General features: G+C 38.5%; 1 protein-coding gene across 1 annotated transcript; it reads right to left on the reverse strand.

The window, feature by feature from the left end:
- Positions 1–1,323: 1,323 nt before the first annotated feature.
- Positions 1,324–14,701, reverse strand: dnajb11 (DnaJ heat shock protein family (Hsp40) member B11). The gene is made up of 10 exons (XM_080037956.1): positions 14,499–14,701; positions 14,057–14,213; positions 12,135–12,232; positions 10,448–10,580; positions 9,223–9,365; positions 7,741–7,823; positions 6,720–6,777; positions 6,153–6,264; positions 4,748–4,907; positions 1,324–3,648 (listed from the first exon to the last, which is right to left on the reverse strand). The coding sequence occupies exons 1-10, from the start codon at positions 14,570–14,572 to the stop codon at positions 3,584–3,586; spliced, it is 1,083 nt and encodes a 360-aa protein (XP_079894082.1). The 5' UTR covers positions 14,573–14,701; the 3' UTR covers positions 1,324–3,583.
- Between the last annotated feature and the right edge of the window lie 124 nt (positions 14,702–14,825).

Consider the following 14,825-nt stretch of genomic DNA (forward strand, 5'->3'; position numbering starts at 1 on the left):
GACGGATTTGAAATTCCGAGATTAATAGCACTCATAGCTCAACATTGCTAGCTACAGTGGGACCCTTACATACCCTAAGTTTAGCTAACATACAGGGTTTACAGAGCCTAGGCTGTGCATTAGATTGTACACCAGATTGTTTTTAACAGAGCAGATCATGAGGAGATATTCACTGATTTTGACAAAGTGATTTTGACAACAAACGTTCTCCAGAATCACTGACTCCACCTTTAAAGCTGAATGATGAAATGTGTTTAAATAAAAAAAAAATTACATTTCGACTATTTTCTTGAAGTGCCTCATGAAAAAGAAACCTCTCTCTCTCTCTACGATGACTCTAAAGCCCCTATCTCACTGGGCTGCGACTGTTTGCGACAAGTTGGAGACACAAAATTGCGACAAAATATGCCAGTTTGCGACAATTTTCACTTGCAGTCTCACCGAGTTGCTACTTACGACACGTTTGCGAATGTCCTTGCCGGGAGGTCGCATTTATGTCTCACGAACGTCTGGCGAGTGTCGCACGAACGGAATGTCAGTCTCATTTTTGTCTCAAAGCAGTCGCAATTTAGTTTCATATGTCGCCAAACACTCGCCAAACCCTCGCAAAGTTGTCTCACACTTCTCGCACTTTCTGACTCGCGGAGACTAAATTGAGAAGGGTTTGCGACGCGTGCGACACACCTGCGACGACTCTGAGACTATTTTGAGACTGATTTGTCGCACACTTTTTTTGAACATGTTCAAAATTCATGCGACAGGACTGCGCGGCTCTGCGACTCAAGCGAGGAAATTGAGACCTCCGCGAACGTTTTGGAGACAGTTTAGAGACTCGTTTGCGAATGAAGTCTCCAACTTGTCGCAAACAGTCGCAGCCCAGTGAGATAGGGGCTTAATACTCCTTCTTAGTTGCAGTTGCACACCGGGCGCGACGCGAATAAACGGCATGAAAAAGCTATTTAAAAAAAAAAAAATTAAGATATTTCTTTTGGCATTTTTATGCTTTATTGATAGTGTAGAGACAGAGTTGAAATGGGGCAGAGAGGTGAGTGACATGCAGAGAGCGACCGCGGGCTGAAATCGAACCAGGGTCCGCTGCTGGCCGAGGCCCATGGGGGGGGGGACGCCCTACCAACTGAGCTAAGGGAGCCCCCTAAAAAAGCGAATATTTTTTTAATGTGAATTTTGTCGCGTCTCACTATCGGAAGCTACGTCCTAGAAAAACCGAAACTCAGTTTAAAAAAATAAAAGACGCAAATTCACGAAGCGAAATTACGGCGCTGATGTGGAAGCTTCTATTGACTCTGTATATGTTCGGTAATTATTAATGAATTTTTTTTTATTTTTATTTTTTTAACCTTTATTTATACAGGTAAATCCCATTGAGACCGAAGACTCTTTTACAAGGGAGACCTGTTTTCCTTTCCCACGTTACCATTCACTCACACATTCATACACCGATAGCAGGCTAACTATCGACATTCACACGACGAATCGCACGAATAAAACGCGCCCGGTGTGCAAAGGCCTCAAAGGGAGAGTGTCAGATATGAGAAAAACTTTCTTCGAAACCGGAGGATGTGCGAAATAAAATATAACAAACTTCAAGGTTTAATTATAAGATGTCAATTATTTTCACAGTAATTTTGTGTGTGTGTGTGTGTGTGTGTGTGTGTGAGTGTTTGTCTATCTCTGTGTGTGTGTCTGCGTGTGTGTGTGTGTGTGCGTGTGTCTGTAATTTTAGGAAAACTGAAACACAAACAGATGAGCTTGGTTCTTCCTTATTTACAAAGTATTATTCAACAGAAATTTGGGGAGATTTGATCATAGGAGAAAACTGTGTCATAAGTCAACAGGTGAAGCTTTTACAATCATAAATCAAACAACAAATTACAGGTGCTCCGAGGAACTTTCAGGTTGTGTTCATTCTAGCGCCCCCTTTGGACAAAAGCGGTAGTGTTTTTTACTACACCAGCTGTTGTTTCTAGGTGAGCGTATACCCATGACAAAGGCATTAAGAAAAACTATATAAAAAATAGCTTTCTTTGCCCTGATGGTCTCATTAGCTGTTACTTGAAATTTTGATCAGAGGAAAAATTAGGCTGTTTCAGAAATATTTAAAAGTTCCTCGTAGCACCTTTAAATGAAAAAGGACCCAAAATGGAGAGAATTCTGGGTCTTGTATAAAGGTTGAAAAATGTCCTTCGTCAATAGCTTTTTATTCTACGGAAGAGTATTACGGCTACGGGAAAGAAAACAAGTTTGAATTTTATTATGCTGTAAGAAACTAGAGACGAAATTCAACATTGAGGAAAAAAAAATTCTACCTTTTAAATGGTAAATGGACTTGACTTATATAGCGCTTTCTAGCCGATTTTCTCAGCCCCAAAGCGCTTCACATTTCTTACCACATTCACCCATTCATACACCGATGGTAGTAGCTGCCATGCAAGGCGCTCTCTGAACCATCGGGAGCAATTTGGGGTTCAGTGTCTTGCTCAGGGACACTTCGACATGTGGCGGGGAGACGGGGGATCGAACCTCCGACCCTGCACTCCAGAGGCGACCTCCCTACCCACTTCGCCACTGCCGCCCTTAAGACTACACTAAACAGCTCATTATTACCGCCTCAACAAAATGCCTTGTGTGGATGACTTGGTGAAACTTGTACTTCAGAATGGGCTTTAGTAACAAAGAAATTATGTCTTGGGGTTGACTGTGGCTCAGGTGGTAGAGCGGGTCGGCCGATGATCAAAGGGTTGGAGGTTCGATCCCCGCCCTGCCACCTATGTCACAGTTGTTGTGTCCTTTGGTGCAAGACACTTCACCCACCTTGCCTTGTGTGAATGTCGATAGTTAGCCTGCTATCAGGTGTATGAATGTGTGTGTGAATGGTAACGTGGGAAAGGAAAACAGGTCTCCCTTGCTAAAGAGTCTCCGGTCTCAATGGAATTTACCTGTAGAAATAAAAGGTTAGTCTCTTTTAGCTCATAAACATGGTGTAGTGGTCAGTATGCAGACTTTTAAGTAGCTCAGCTCCTCGCATAGCTTTTAGACTTAATTCTCATAGTGCATAATAAAATAAAAATGTCCTCCTTCTTGTATATTTTTTTTCTTTCCCGTGGCCCTTACACTCTTCCGTTTGGTTGGGCAGATGTATTGGGGGTTGTAGCAAATTGTACCATGAGTAGACAAAGACAAAAGATAGTAAGATTTCACTCAAAATATTTGAATTAGATTTTTAAAAATAAACAAAACAAAACAAAAAAAAAAGGCCTTATCGCATTATCATGAATGGACAACAGTACATCAAATACACGGCAGCCATTTTCCTTTTATACAATTCCAAATAAAAATGTTTTTCAAACCGTTCCACAGGCGTTCAGAGTGTAGAAACATTTAAAAAGTCGAAATAAAAATTGGATTCAAGATATCCTGAGAACAATCTGAAAATAATAATAAATACCCCCAGGGCCAGGCAGAGTGTGTGTGTGTGTGTGTGTGTGTGTGTGTGTGTGTGTGTGTGTGTGTGTGTGTGTGTGTAGGTGTGTGTGTCTCAGTCCAGGCTGTGTGTGTGTGTGCGTTAATATCCCTGTAGTCCATTGTAAACCTTCTGTACAGAGCTTTGCTTCAGAATTCCCCGAATACCTGCAACAACAAACATAAACAGTTGAATTTATCGGTTATTTGATCCGACAATGTCCTCAAAAAATATTCTACTGCCTACATTTAGAAACAAATACATTTGGCGCTTAGTTTGGTTGGTAATGGAGGGCCGGGTTTCCCCACCTTATGACATCATAAAGGGAGCAAAATGAAATAGCACTAAAATAAAACAAAGCAAATCAATTAATATTTTTATTTTTTATTTTTTTACTATGGAAAAGGGGTAGGATTAAATAAGTGTATACTTCTTCCTGCTCCTTTTCAGGAATATCTCAGCAATACAGATAATTTGTTTTCTTTTATTTTTATTTTTTTTGGTGAAAACATAATTTGTGTTTATTGTATTTCCATGCTTTTCATTTTGTTTTGTTTGATATGTCTGAAATAAATTGAAATTGAATTGAATTGAATTGAATTTAATTGAATTCACACTGCAACAATCTTAACATTGTCAGTGGATGTGATGTAATGTGAATTTCATAATAAAAAGAATGTGAATTATTGTTCTAGAAAAAAAAACAGAAACGGGAGTAATACAGTTTTGCTGGTTACGAACAGCATGGATTGTTTCACTTGTATTATTTTTATTCTCTGTAACCTACAACAGGAAATAACTAGTTAACAATGTTATGAATGTACTCTGTAAATAAAAAAAATTAAACCTACAGTGTGTAGAATATTGGGTTATATTTCCCAGCAGATTTTGTAGAAAATAATTGTAATATCCATAAGTACGTCTAAAATCCATAAGTGCATAATAGCTGAAAAAAATGTTTTGAATACTTTTTTTTCCCCTTAGAAAGGGTCTCATATATGTCCATATTTCTGCATATCTTGGACCAAGGCCTAGTGCCGCCATCTTGAAAGTGTCATAGTTGGAATGTCATCAGGTGCATCGTTTAAAATTTTGAATTGTTCTTGTCCTTGAAGGCCACTGTAGCTTCTGTTATTATTCTAAAGGGTTGGGGTTACCCAGGGAGTGTTGCATTCTAGAACTTTGTAAAACTTTCTTGATGATGTCATATTACACACTGCACCTTTAAGATAAAAAATACGTGAATGAAAAAATAAAATGTCTGACCTTCTTTCTGGTTGTCGTCCAGCTGTGTCTGAGGAAACTCCACGTCGAAGGAGATGATGAGCGATCCTCTGATGTTGATGTTGTCAAAGTTTGGAAGTCCTTCTCCTTTCTTCCACATGCGGGAGCCGGGTTTGGTCACCTTGTCTCGCACTATGTGAACCTGTCGGGTAAATAAAATACACTTCACTTAAATGGCAACAAAAAAAAATTATTTTGTTTTTATTTTTATTTTGTTTTTATATCCAGGCACTTTATTTTTATGCACTTTCTTGTCCTCCTCAGGCTTGTGTACATATTATTGTGCACATAATGGTGTTGTGTGCCCATTGATGTCATTGTCGTGTGTTTGATATCCTGTTGTAAACAATTTGCCCTTTTGGGACATTTAATAAAAACCTTGAACCTTGAACCTTGAAATATTATTAAAAAAAAATTATGAACCTATTGGGTAGAGAAAATACAGATGCATTATGCAACCCATCACATTCAAATAGCACAAGCACAAGCACTGGTTAATTTTCTTGTCTATTTATCTTCCATCACATGTCTTCCTTTATTCTAGTATAAATAAAAGGTCCAACATTTACAACAACTAAACTCAGCAAAGAACAAATACATTTGATTTAAATGGCAAAAAAATATATACATTATATATATGATTTACATTTTTTTTATTTATTATTCTTAAGAACGCTGAAGGCAAATGTAAAGATTTTTTTCAAGCACAATATGAACCTATTGGGTAAAGAAAATACAGATGCAATCCATTCAATTTAAAAAGGGGGAAAAAAAATATTAAACGATTATCAAAATATTATTATTATATTTTTTTTAAGGAGATAAACTGCAGCTAAAAATACCGTGTTTCAAGCATTGCATATTTATTTATTTTTAAGATATTTTTTGGGCATTTTTATGCTTTATTGATAGTGTAGAGACAGAGTTGAAATGGGGCAGAGAGGGGAGTGACATGCAGAGAACGACCGCGGGTTGGAATCAAACCCGGGTCCGCTGCTGGCCGAGGCCCATGGGGGGGACGCCTTACCAAATGAGCTAAGGGCCCATGGGGGGGGGGGGAGACGCCCTACCAACTGAGCTAAGGGCGCATGGGGGGGGGGGGGGCGCCCTACCAACTGAGCTAAGGGCGCCCCCAAGCATTGCATATTTAATCAAACATTTCTGAAAAAAATTGTGTATTTAATTTCATTTTTTCATTATTTTATTTAAATGTTTTACTTCTTTTCATTCGCTTTCAAATGTCTTCTAATGTGTTTTATGTATTTTAATCTTGCCCCTGTAAAGCACTTTGAGTGGCCTTGTGTTTGAATTGTGCTATATAAATAAACTTGCCTTGCCTTGCCTTTTTAATAGGCGTATTTCTGAAACAGTAACATAGTGTTTGTACCTTGTGTCCGTCCAAATGTACAATGTCCATCTCGAACCCAACCAGCGCCTCCACCAGAGAGATGGTTACGTTAGTGTACAAGTCATCTCCTCTGCGCTCAAACACAGGATGTCTGCAAAGAAATAAGCACAACCGTATTATGTTATCGTCTGTCTGTCTGTCTGTCTGTCTGTCTGTCTATTCATTTATCCATCTGTCTATCTATCTATCTACCAATCTATCCATCTAACCATCAATCCACACATCTATATATCCATCCATCCTTCTATCTATCTATCTATCCATCCATATCTAAAATGTGTACAATATTAAGTATTTTGTGTAAAAAAAAAAAAATCTTACTTCAAGACATCGACCTATCCATCTACTGTATGTATCTACAGTATCCATCTATCTATCTATCTATCTATCTATCTATCTATCTATCTATCTATCTATCTATCTATCTATCTATCTATCTATCTATCTATCTATCCATCTATCCATCTATCCATCTATCTATCTATCCATCCATCTATCTAAAGTACAATATCAAGTATTTTGTGATGAAATAAAAATGTTTCGTACTTCAAGACTTTGATTCTGAATCGTAGGTCTCCCGGTTCTCCGTCGATGTGAGGTTCACCTGTGATGTCACATAGAAGACGTTAGCAACAGTTACTATGCAGTTAAAGGTGTAGTCAGTGATTCTGGAGAACGCTTGTTGTCAAAATCACCTTTGGTAAAAATCAGTGAATATCTCCTCATGATCCGCTACCTGTCTGTACTGTGTGTGCGCAGAAAATAAATCCAGTGTTAATACACAGCCTAGGCTCTGTAAACTGGTATGCTGCTAGCTTTTTATTTATTTTCTGCGCACACACACTGTACAGACAGGTAGCGGATCATGAGGAGATATTCACTGATTTTAACTAAAGGTGATTTTGACAACAAGCGTTCTCCAGAATCACTGACTCCACCTTTAAAATATTTATAAAAACAATAACATAGAATGATTTTATTCAATGTTTTACATATAACTAAATGGCGCCAAATACATCTTTATAACACACTGCACCTTTAAAACTATACACATATGCCTGGTAAATTAGTTAAGTAATCTTCATCCTTTTGTCAACAGTGTTTTTAGATTTTTTTTAAACCTGCAGTGTGTAGAATTTTGGGTTTTATTTCCTAGCAGATTTTGTAGAAAGTAATTATAATATCCATAAGTACATTTAATTTAGTGCATAATATCTGATCTTTTTTTTTTTATATTATTTTTTCCCTTAGAAAGGGTCTCATATATGTCCATATTTCTGCATATTTTGGACCAAGGCCTAGTGCCGCCATCTTGAAAGTTTCATAGTTGGAATGTCATCAGGTGCATTGTTTAAAATTTAGAATTGTTCTTGTCCTTGAAGGCCACTGTAGCTTCTGTTATTATTCGAAAGGGTTGGGGTTACCCAGGGAGCGTTGCATTCTAGAACTTTGTAGAACTTTCTTGATGATGTCATATTACACACTGCACCTTTAAGTCGATATTATTGCACAGTCCAACAGGGATGAATAATATAAATGAATGTAAATATGTTTTGGATATATTTACCTTCTCCGATGAAGGGATATTCCATTTCATCTCTCACTCCTTGTTCTATTTCCACCTCCAACGTCCGCTCTTCATTTACCAGCCTGGAGTTAAGAAAACAAGACAAAAACAAGATTGATGTTAGGTTCAAGTTTGCTAAATGCCAGAACTGGACTTTTGAAGGTTAAAAATTACTGTGATGTTACATAAAGTAGCTACAAGGAACTTTTAAATATTTCTGAAACAGTCAAATTTTTCCTCTGATGATCATAAATGACATGCAACAGCAAACGAGACCATCAGTGAAAATAATGCTATTTTTATATAGTTTTTCTTAATGTCTTTGTCATGGGTATACGCTCACCCAGGAACAACAGCTGGCGTAGTAAAAACACTATCTCTTTGCCCAAAGGGGGGCGCTAGAATTAACATTAACTGAAAGTTCCACGGAGCACCTTTAAACTAAATAAACATTTTGGTCTGGATTTAGTTTCTAGTATACGGGGGAAGCTACTGGGCTGGCCTGTTTTTATTTCTTTAAACCAATCACATTCGTCTTGGGCGGCGCTAAGCAAAGGAAGCCGCAACGTGTCCTTTTAAAATAGGCAAGGCAAGGCAATTTTATTTATAAAGCACATTTCAGGCACAGGGCCACTCAAGGTGCTTCACAGGGTTAAAATCAAATGAAGAATACAAATACAAAAAAGGAACAGATTTAAAACATGGATAAAAATACAACATTTAAATAAAATAATTAAAACATTTTACCAAAAGAAAAAAAAAGAAAAGAAAAAATTACAGGTTAAAAGGGAAACAAGAACGTTTTGAGACCCGATTTAAAAGAGCTGAGAGTCTCAGCGGACCTCAGACTCTCTGGCAGTCCGTTCCAGACATTGGGCGCATAAACGCTGAATGCCGCCTCTCCCTGTTTAGTCCTAGCTCTGGGGACTTTTAAAAGACCTGTCCCAGACGACCTAAGGGCTCTGGGCGGCTCATAACGTATCAGCAGATCAGTAATGTATTTTGGCCCTAAACCATAGTGTAATTTGATGCTGACCATGGACCTATTATAAAATATGCCGATGACCACCGTTAATGACACACACGCAGCATGGATACTATCAAACCGTATCAAAGAATAAATCAAAAAATTGTAACAATAGTAATGATTGATAGCATTTATATAGCGCTTTTTTGGAGGTCACTCAAAGACACATTACATCAAAAAAAATATATATTAAAACAAAATTAAATTAAAAAAGCCAACATCAACAGTGACGTACTTGACGTTGGGACACTCGTCACACACACACACACACACACACACACACACACACACACACACACACACACACACACACACACACACACACACACACACACACACACACACACACACACACACACACACACACACACACACACACACACACACACACACACACACACACACACACACACACACACACACACACACACACAGAGTATAGTGTAGTGTCTTACTTGACGTTGGGACACTCGTCACAGACCATCTCCTGGGTCATCTGGAAGCGTCCCGGGCCCAGCTGGGTCGTTCTCATCTCCTGTCTGCAGTTACACTTCCTCTTCCCGGGAGCCTCTTTAGCTATCGGCTTGTTACGCACAACCTGAGGGACACACAGGGGGCAGAATGAGGGGTTTAGAGACAGACAGACAGACAGACAGACAGACAGACAGACAGACAGACAGACAGACAGACAGACACACAGACAGACAGACAGACAGAGACAGACAGACAGAGGCGCTTCTTTAGCTATCGGCTTGTTACGCACAACCGGAGGGATACACAGGGGGCAGAATGACTGGTTTATTTACACACACACACACACACACACACACACACACGCACACGCACACACACGCACACACACGCACACACACGCACACACACGCACACGCAACCACTTTGTTTAACAACATAAAATATGAATAATGAGTGAAAGATGTAGCGGCCAATAATGTACGTAATACCGGCCGATAGCGTAATAATTTTTCAGTTTTTTTTAGTAATAATAATAAAGTCTTTTGAAGTAATAATAATGGATTGGATTTATAAAGCGCTTTTTAAAAGGCACTCAACGCGCTTTACAGGGTTCCAGGTTCCATTCATTCACACACAGTCATACCGGTGGTGATAAACTACGATAGTAGCCACAGCTGCCCTGGGGCAGACTGACGGAAGCGTGGCTGCCATTCAGCGCCTACGGCCCCTCTGACCACCACCTCAAACATACAGCAGTTATACACATTCGCACGAGGCAAGGTGGGTGAAGTGTCTTGCCCAAGGACACAACAACCATGACACAAGTGGCAGGGCGGGGATCGAACCACCAACCCTTGGATCATTGGCCGACCCGCTCTACCACCTGAGCCACAGTCGCCCCGATGGAAGTAACTTGCCAATAACGAAATCAAATTTCTGAACCAATAAAGTGTTAAATGTATTATAATTTATTACATTACTCTTTTTAAAACACAAAAATATTTTTACTTTATTGGTAATTATTGAATGTTTGGCTGCTACAAAGGCTGCAGGATATATTAGCATTCTGTCCCCACCTTAGTTAAGGGATATTAGTTAAGGGATAATGATATTAGTTATTATAAGGATATTAGCATTCTGTCCCCACCTTAGTTAAGGGATAATGATATTAGTTATTATTATAAGGATATTAGCATTCTGTCTCACCTCCACAAAGTTCCCAGAATACACCTCTTCCAGCGTGACCTCCAGGTCCAGGATGATGTCATTTCCTCTGGGAATGTTCCGGTCCTGTTGCTGTCGGTTACCGCCGAACATGAAGCCGAAGTCTCCAAAGAAACTGCACAAAGGAAGAAAGAGAGAGAGAGAGAGAGAGAGAGAGAGAGAGAGAGGTAGTAGGATTAGCCACAAACACAAAACACTTGATTTAGTTTAATTCTACACACACATTTTTTTTATTAGTTTAATTTAGTCAGGTTTTGAGATAAAGATGACTCTCCCGACCCAGATCCCAGATAAAAATCAATTATTACAATGTCTCAACTGTGGAAAAACAACAACAGAAAAAGGAGAACAACAGTGTTCATATAGAGTATGAGAATATGGACCATATCCAACTTAAATGTAAAATAAATTATTGAATTCATCAACTGATTTTTTTATTATTTTTTTTATTCTGTGTCAAACTGACCCCGAGTCACTGTGACCCTCTACTTCTGATAATCTGTGGATTGACTCTGACGCTACAGTTTAGATATAAACTATTCTTTGTCGTTGTGAGCAGAACGATATCTACTGTATCAAGGTGGAGGAAGAAAGCTGTATTTCAGAACATTTTTAGAATAATAACAGAAGCTACAGTGGCCTTCAAGGACAAGAACAATTCTAAATTTTAAACAATGCACCTGATGACATTCCAACTATGACACTTTCAAGATGGCGGCACTAGGCCTTGGTCCAAAATATGCAGAAATATGGACATATATGAGACCCTTTCTAAGGGGAAAAAATAATAATTCAAAACATTTCTTTCAGCTATTATGCACTAAATTAAATGTACGTATGGATATTATAATTACTTTCTACAAAATCTGCTAGGAAATAAAACCCAAAATTCTACACACTGCAGGTTTAAGGCACCCTTAGATTAGTCATTTAGGACCACTATCGACTATCCCATTAAAATGCTCCAATTAAACTTTGCACAGTAAGGCATGTGGACAATTTTGAAAAAGACTTGTAATACTTTGAGCAACACACACACACACACACACACACACACACACACACACACACACACACACGCGCGCGCGCACGCACACACACGCACACACACACGCTGTTGCAAGAAAGCCGTATTTCAGGTGTACTGGCCCTTTAAGCCGCCCTTAGGAGAACACTATACAGTATCCCATTACCTGTCTGTCCTGTCTAAGCCCCTCCCCCCTGTTTAAATGAAACCCACCTGTGTCGTGTGTGAGCGAGAGAATAAAGCTTTTTGAATTTGAATGAGTGAGAGTGAGAGCGAGGAGAGAGAGAAAGAGTGTCTGTCTGTCTATTTGTGTTGCTGTCTCTCTGTCTGCCTGCCTGTCTGTCTGTCTGTCTCACCCACCTGGAGAATATGTCGTTGTGTGATCCGTGGTGTGAGTGAGTGAGTGAGTGAGTGAGTGAGTGAGTGAGTGAGTGAGTGAGTGAGTGAGTGAGTGAGTGAGTGAGTGAGTGAGTGAGTGAGTGAGTGAGTGAGTGAGTGAGTGAGAGTGTCTGTCTGTCTGTCTGTCTGTCTGTCTGTCTGTCTGTCTGTCTGTCTGTCTGTCTGTCTGTCTGTCTGTCTGTCTGTCTGTCTGTCTGTCTGTCTGTCTGTCTGCCTGCCTGTCTGTCTGTCTGTCTCACCCACCTGGAGAATATGTCGTTGTGAGATCCGTGGTGTCCTTCCTTCAGTCCGTCTTCTCCGTACTGATCGTACTGTTTCCTCTTCTCCTCGTCTGACAGAACCTGGAAATAAAACAAGATGTCAGCCACAGAACCAACACATTCTACTTTGTTTTTAGTCATAGACTATTCAAACAGCGTCTGGAGCCAATAATGTAACTTCAATACCAAGTCTGTGACCACCTTTAAGCTCTTTTATTGTCTTGTGTTATTTGTGCCTTTGTATTTGTATGTATTCTATGTGTAACTTGTCTTTCTCTGCCTGCCTAGGGACACCAGATGTAAACTAGTACTTTTGCTAAAAAAAAACATTTTACAGCTGTAATTAATTACATTAATATGCATTTTGCCTAACAAAATAATAATAATAATAAAAAATAATAAAAATTAAATACAATACAATGTAATCCAATACAACAGGTTAATAAAGTAAAAGTCTGTTAGTAAATCAGGAAAATGTCCTCATAAAATATAAAAATGTTTTACTATTCTATATTCTACTATAGATTATTCTCTTACCTCATTCTGCATGAATATAAATATTAGTTTTTTATATTTTCTTTTTAAAAAAATTGATATCGTTCATTTTAGAATTCATATTCTTTGATTTACTTTATTCCAGTTATTGAATGTTTATTGTGTGCACTTTTTAAACGGAACCTCAAAACACATCTCTTTAAAAGAGCATTTAGCTAAACTTTCTTTGAGGTTCCCCCTTTCAATAGTTTTTTATTTTTATTTTTTTCTCTGAAGCACTAAAGTGCATTATAAATAAAATGTAGTATTATTATTATTATTATTATTATTATTATTATTATTATTATTATTATTATTATTATTATTACTATTATTATTATTATTATTATTCACTGTCAGACCACCGCAAAGTCCTCGTATATGTTGGAACAAAAGAGTTCATTAAGTTTTTTAGACTAATAAAAAAATAAAAATAAATAAAATGTAATTAAATTTTATGTGGCATTATTTTCTAGTTAGTGTAGCCTACTCAATTCTAGTCATTAAGTTTTACTCTGTAAATGCTCTGATGCTTTGTACACATAATACATTATGTTGTTAAAGGTGCAGTGTGTAATACGACATCATCAAGAAAGTTCTACAAAGTTCTAGAATGCAACACTCCCTGGGTAACCCCAACCCTTTAGAATAATAACAGAAGCTACAGTGGCCTTCAAGGACAAGAACAATTCTAAATTTTAAACAATGCACCTGATGACATTCCAACTATGACACTTTCAAGATGGCGGCACTATAGGCCTTGGTCCAAAATATGCAGAAATATGGACATATACGAGACCCTTTCTAAGGAAAAAAATAATAATTCAAAACCTTTTTTTCAGCTATTATGCACTAAATTAAATGTACTTATGGATATTATAATTACGTTGTACAAAATCTGCTAGGAAATAAAACCCAAAATTCTACACACTGCAGCTTTAACACTTAATACTCTGTCCAATCCTTGTTTATCAAATCAAATTTGCCTGATAACTTATTTTTAGTCTCACTGTGAAAATTTGATGAGGAAACACCTGCCCATCTTATATGATCCTATCTGCTGACTCCACGCCCACTTTTCTACGTCACGTATTCTAGAACGCCACCACAGCCAATGAGAAGCAGCCACACGGGTCTAGCCGACCAATCAGAGCGCGCCTACAGTTTCCAACAACAACCAAATAGCCAGCGTACAATATACTTTTTTTTGTAAGTGTCAGCGCCTTGGGCTCTTCCGCACACAAATCACACACACACATTCTTCACTATTTTTGGACATTTATGGTATTAAATCATGTTTTTTAAAAGGCTAGATAAGTTCACCAGGCTTTACCGGTGTCTTGTGTGGACAACAATAGCCGAAAAACTGACCTCATAAGCGGATCCCAAGTCTGAAAATTTGTCGGCAGCTTTCGGATCATCTTGGTTTCTATCCGGGTGAAGCTGCAATGCTAGTTTTCTGTATGCTTTTTTGATGTCCCTTATCGTTGCAGCCTTTGTTACCCCTAAGATCTGATAGAAATCTCGCCTGTGAGAAAGAGATAGAAGGAGAGAGAGAGGGAGAGAAAGAAAGAAAGAGAGAGAGAGAGGTTACGCAAGACACTCATAGCACAATTTACTAAACAATTAACAGCTATGTGAACGTAAGCACAGCGAAAATACTATGTAGCAACTTAGCTAAGTGTGTCATATTTTTTGCTTAGCTCTACTACCACACATGTACAGCGCTAGACCAATCAGAGCGAAACATGTGTACCAGCAGCGTACACACTCTCACACACACTCTCACACACACACTCTCACACACACTTACCCCGCGAGCACCGCCGTAATAACATAGAATAGCAGCAAACAGACATTGCATACATTGATCCCTTTAGCCGCCATAGGTCCAAGTATTTCTAATAATAATTCTAATTCGTCGTTTTAGTTAAACGAGGAAATGCTAGTCAGAAGGACAGCCGGCTTTTGGCTTTTTGAATGGCTGGAGATTTTCTTCCTGCTGTCACTGAAATGAAGCCCACCCACTGGATGTAAGCGAATCCATTAACCCCGCCCATTCACCGCGTCACCAAGCGGAAAACGCAAAACGAGCGCTACTTCCTTTTGTAGTTGGTTTACAGATTATTTTTTTAGTGCT

The sequence above is a fragment of the Ammodytes marinus genome, assembly GCF_949987685.1.
Source record: "Ammodytes marinus genome assembly, chromosome: 12".
NCBI lineage: Eukaryota > Metazoa > Chordata > Actinopteri > Uranoscopiformes > Ammodytidae > Ammodytes > Ammodytes marinus.

Excerpts from the sequence above, each read along its gene's own strand:
- dnajb11 (XM_080037956.1), bottom strand. The coding sequence starts at position 14,572 with ATGGCGGCTAAAGGGATCAATGTATGCAATGTCTGTTTGCTGCTATTC. Across the intron at positions 9,366-10,447 it reads ATTCTGGGAACTTTGTGGAG|GTTGTGCGTAACAAGCCGAT; the intron begins GTGAGACAGAAT and ends TGTGTCCCTCAG. Across the intron at positions 6,265-6,719 it reads TTCAGAATCAAAGTCTTGAA|ACATCCTGTGTTTGAGCGCA; the intron begins GTACGAAACATT and ends ATTTCTTTGCAG.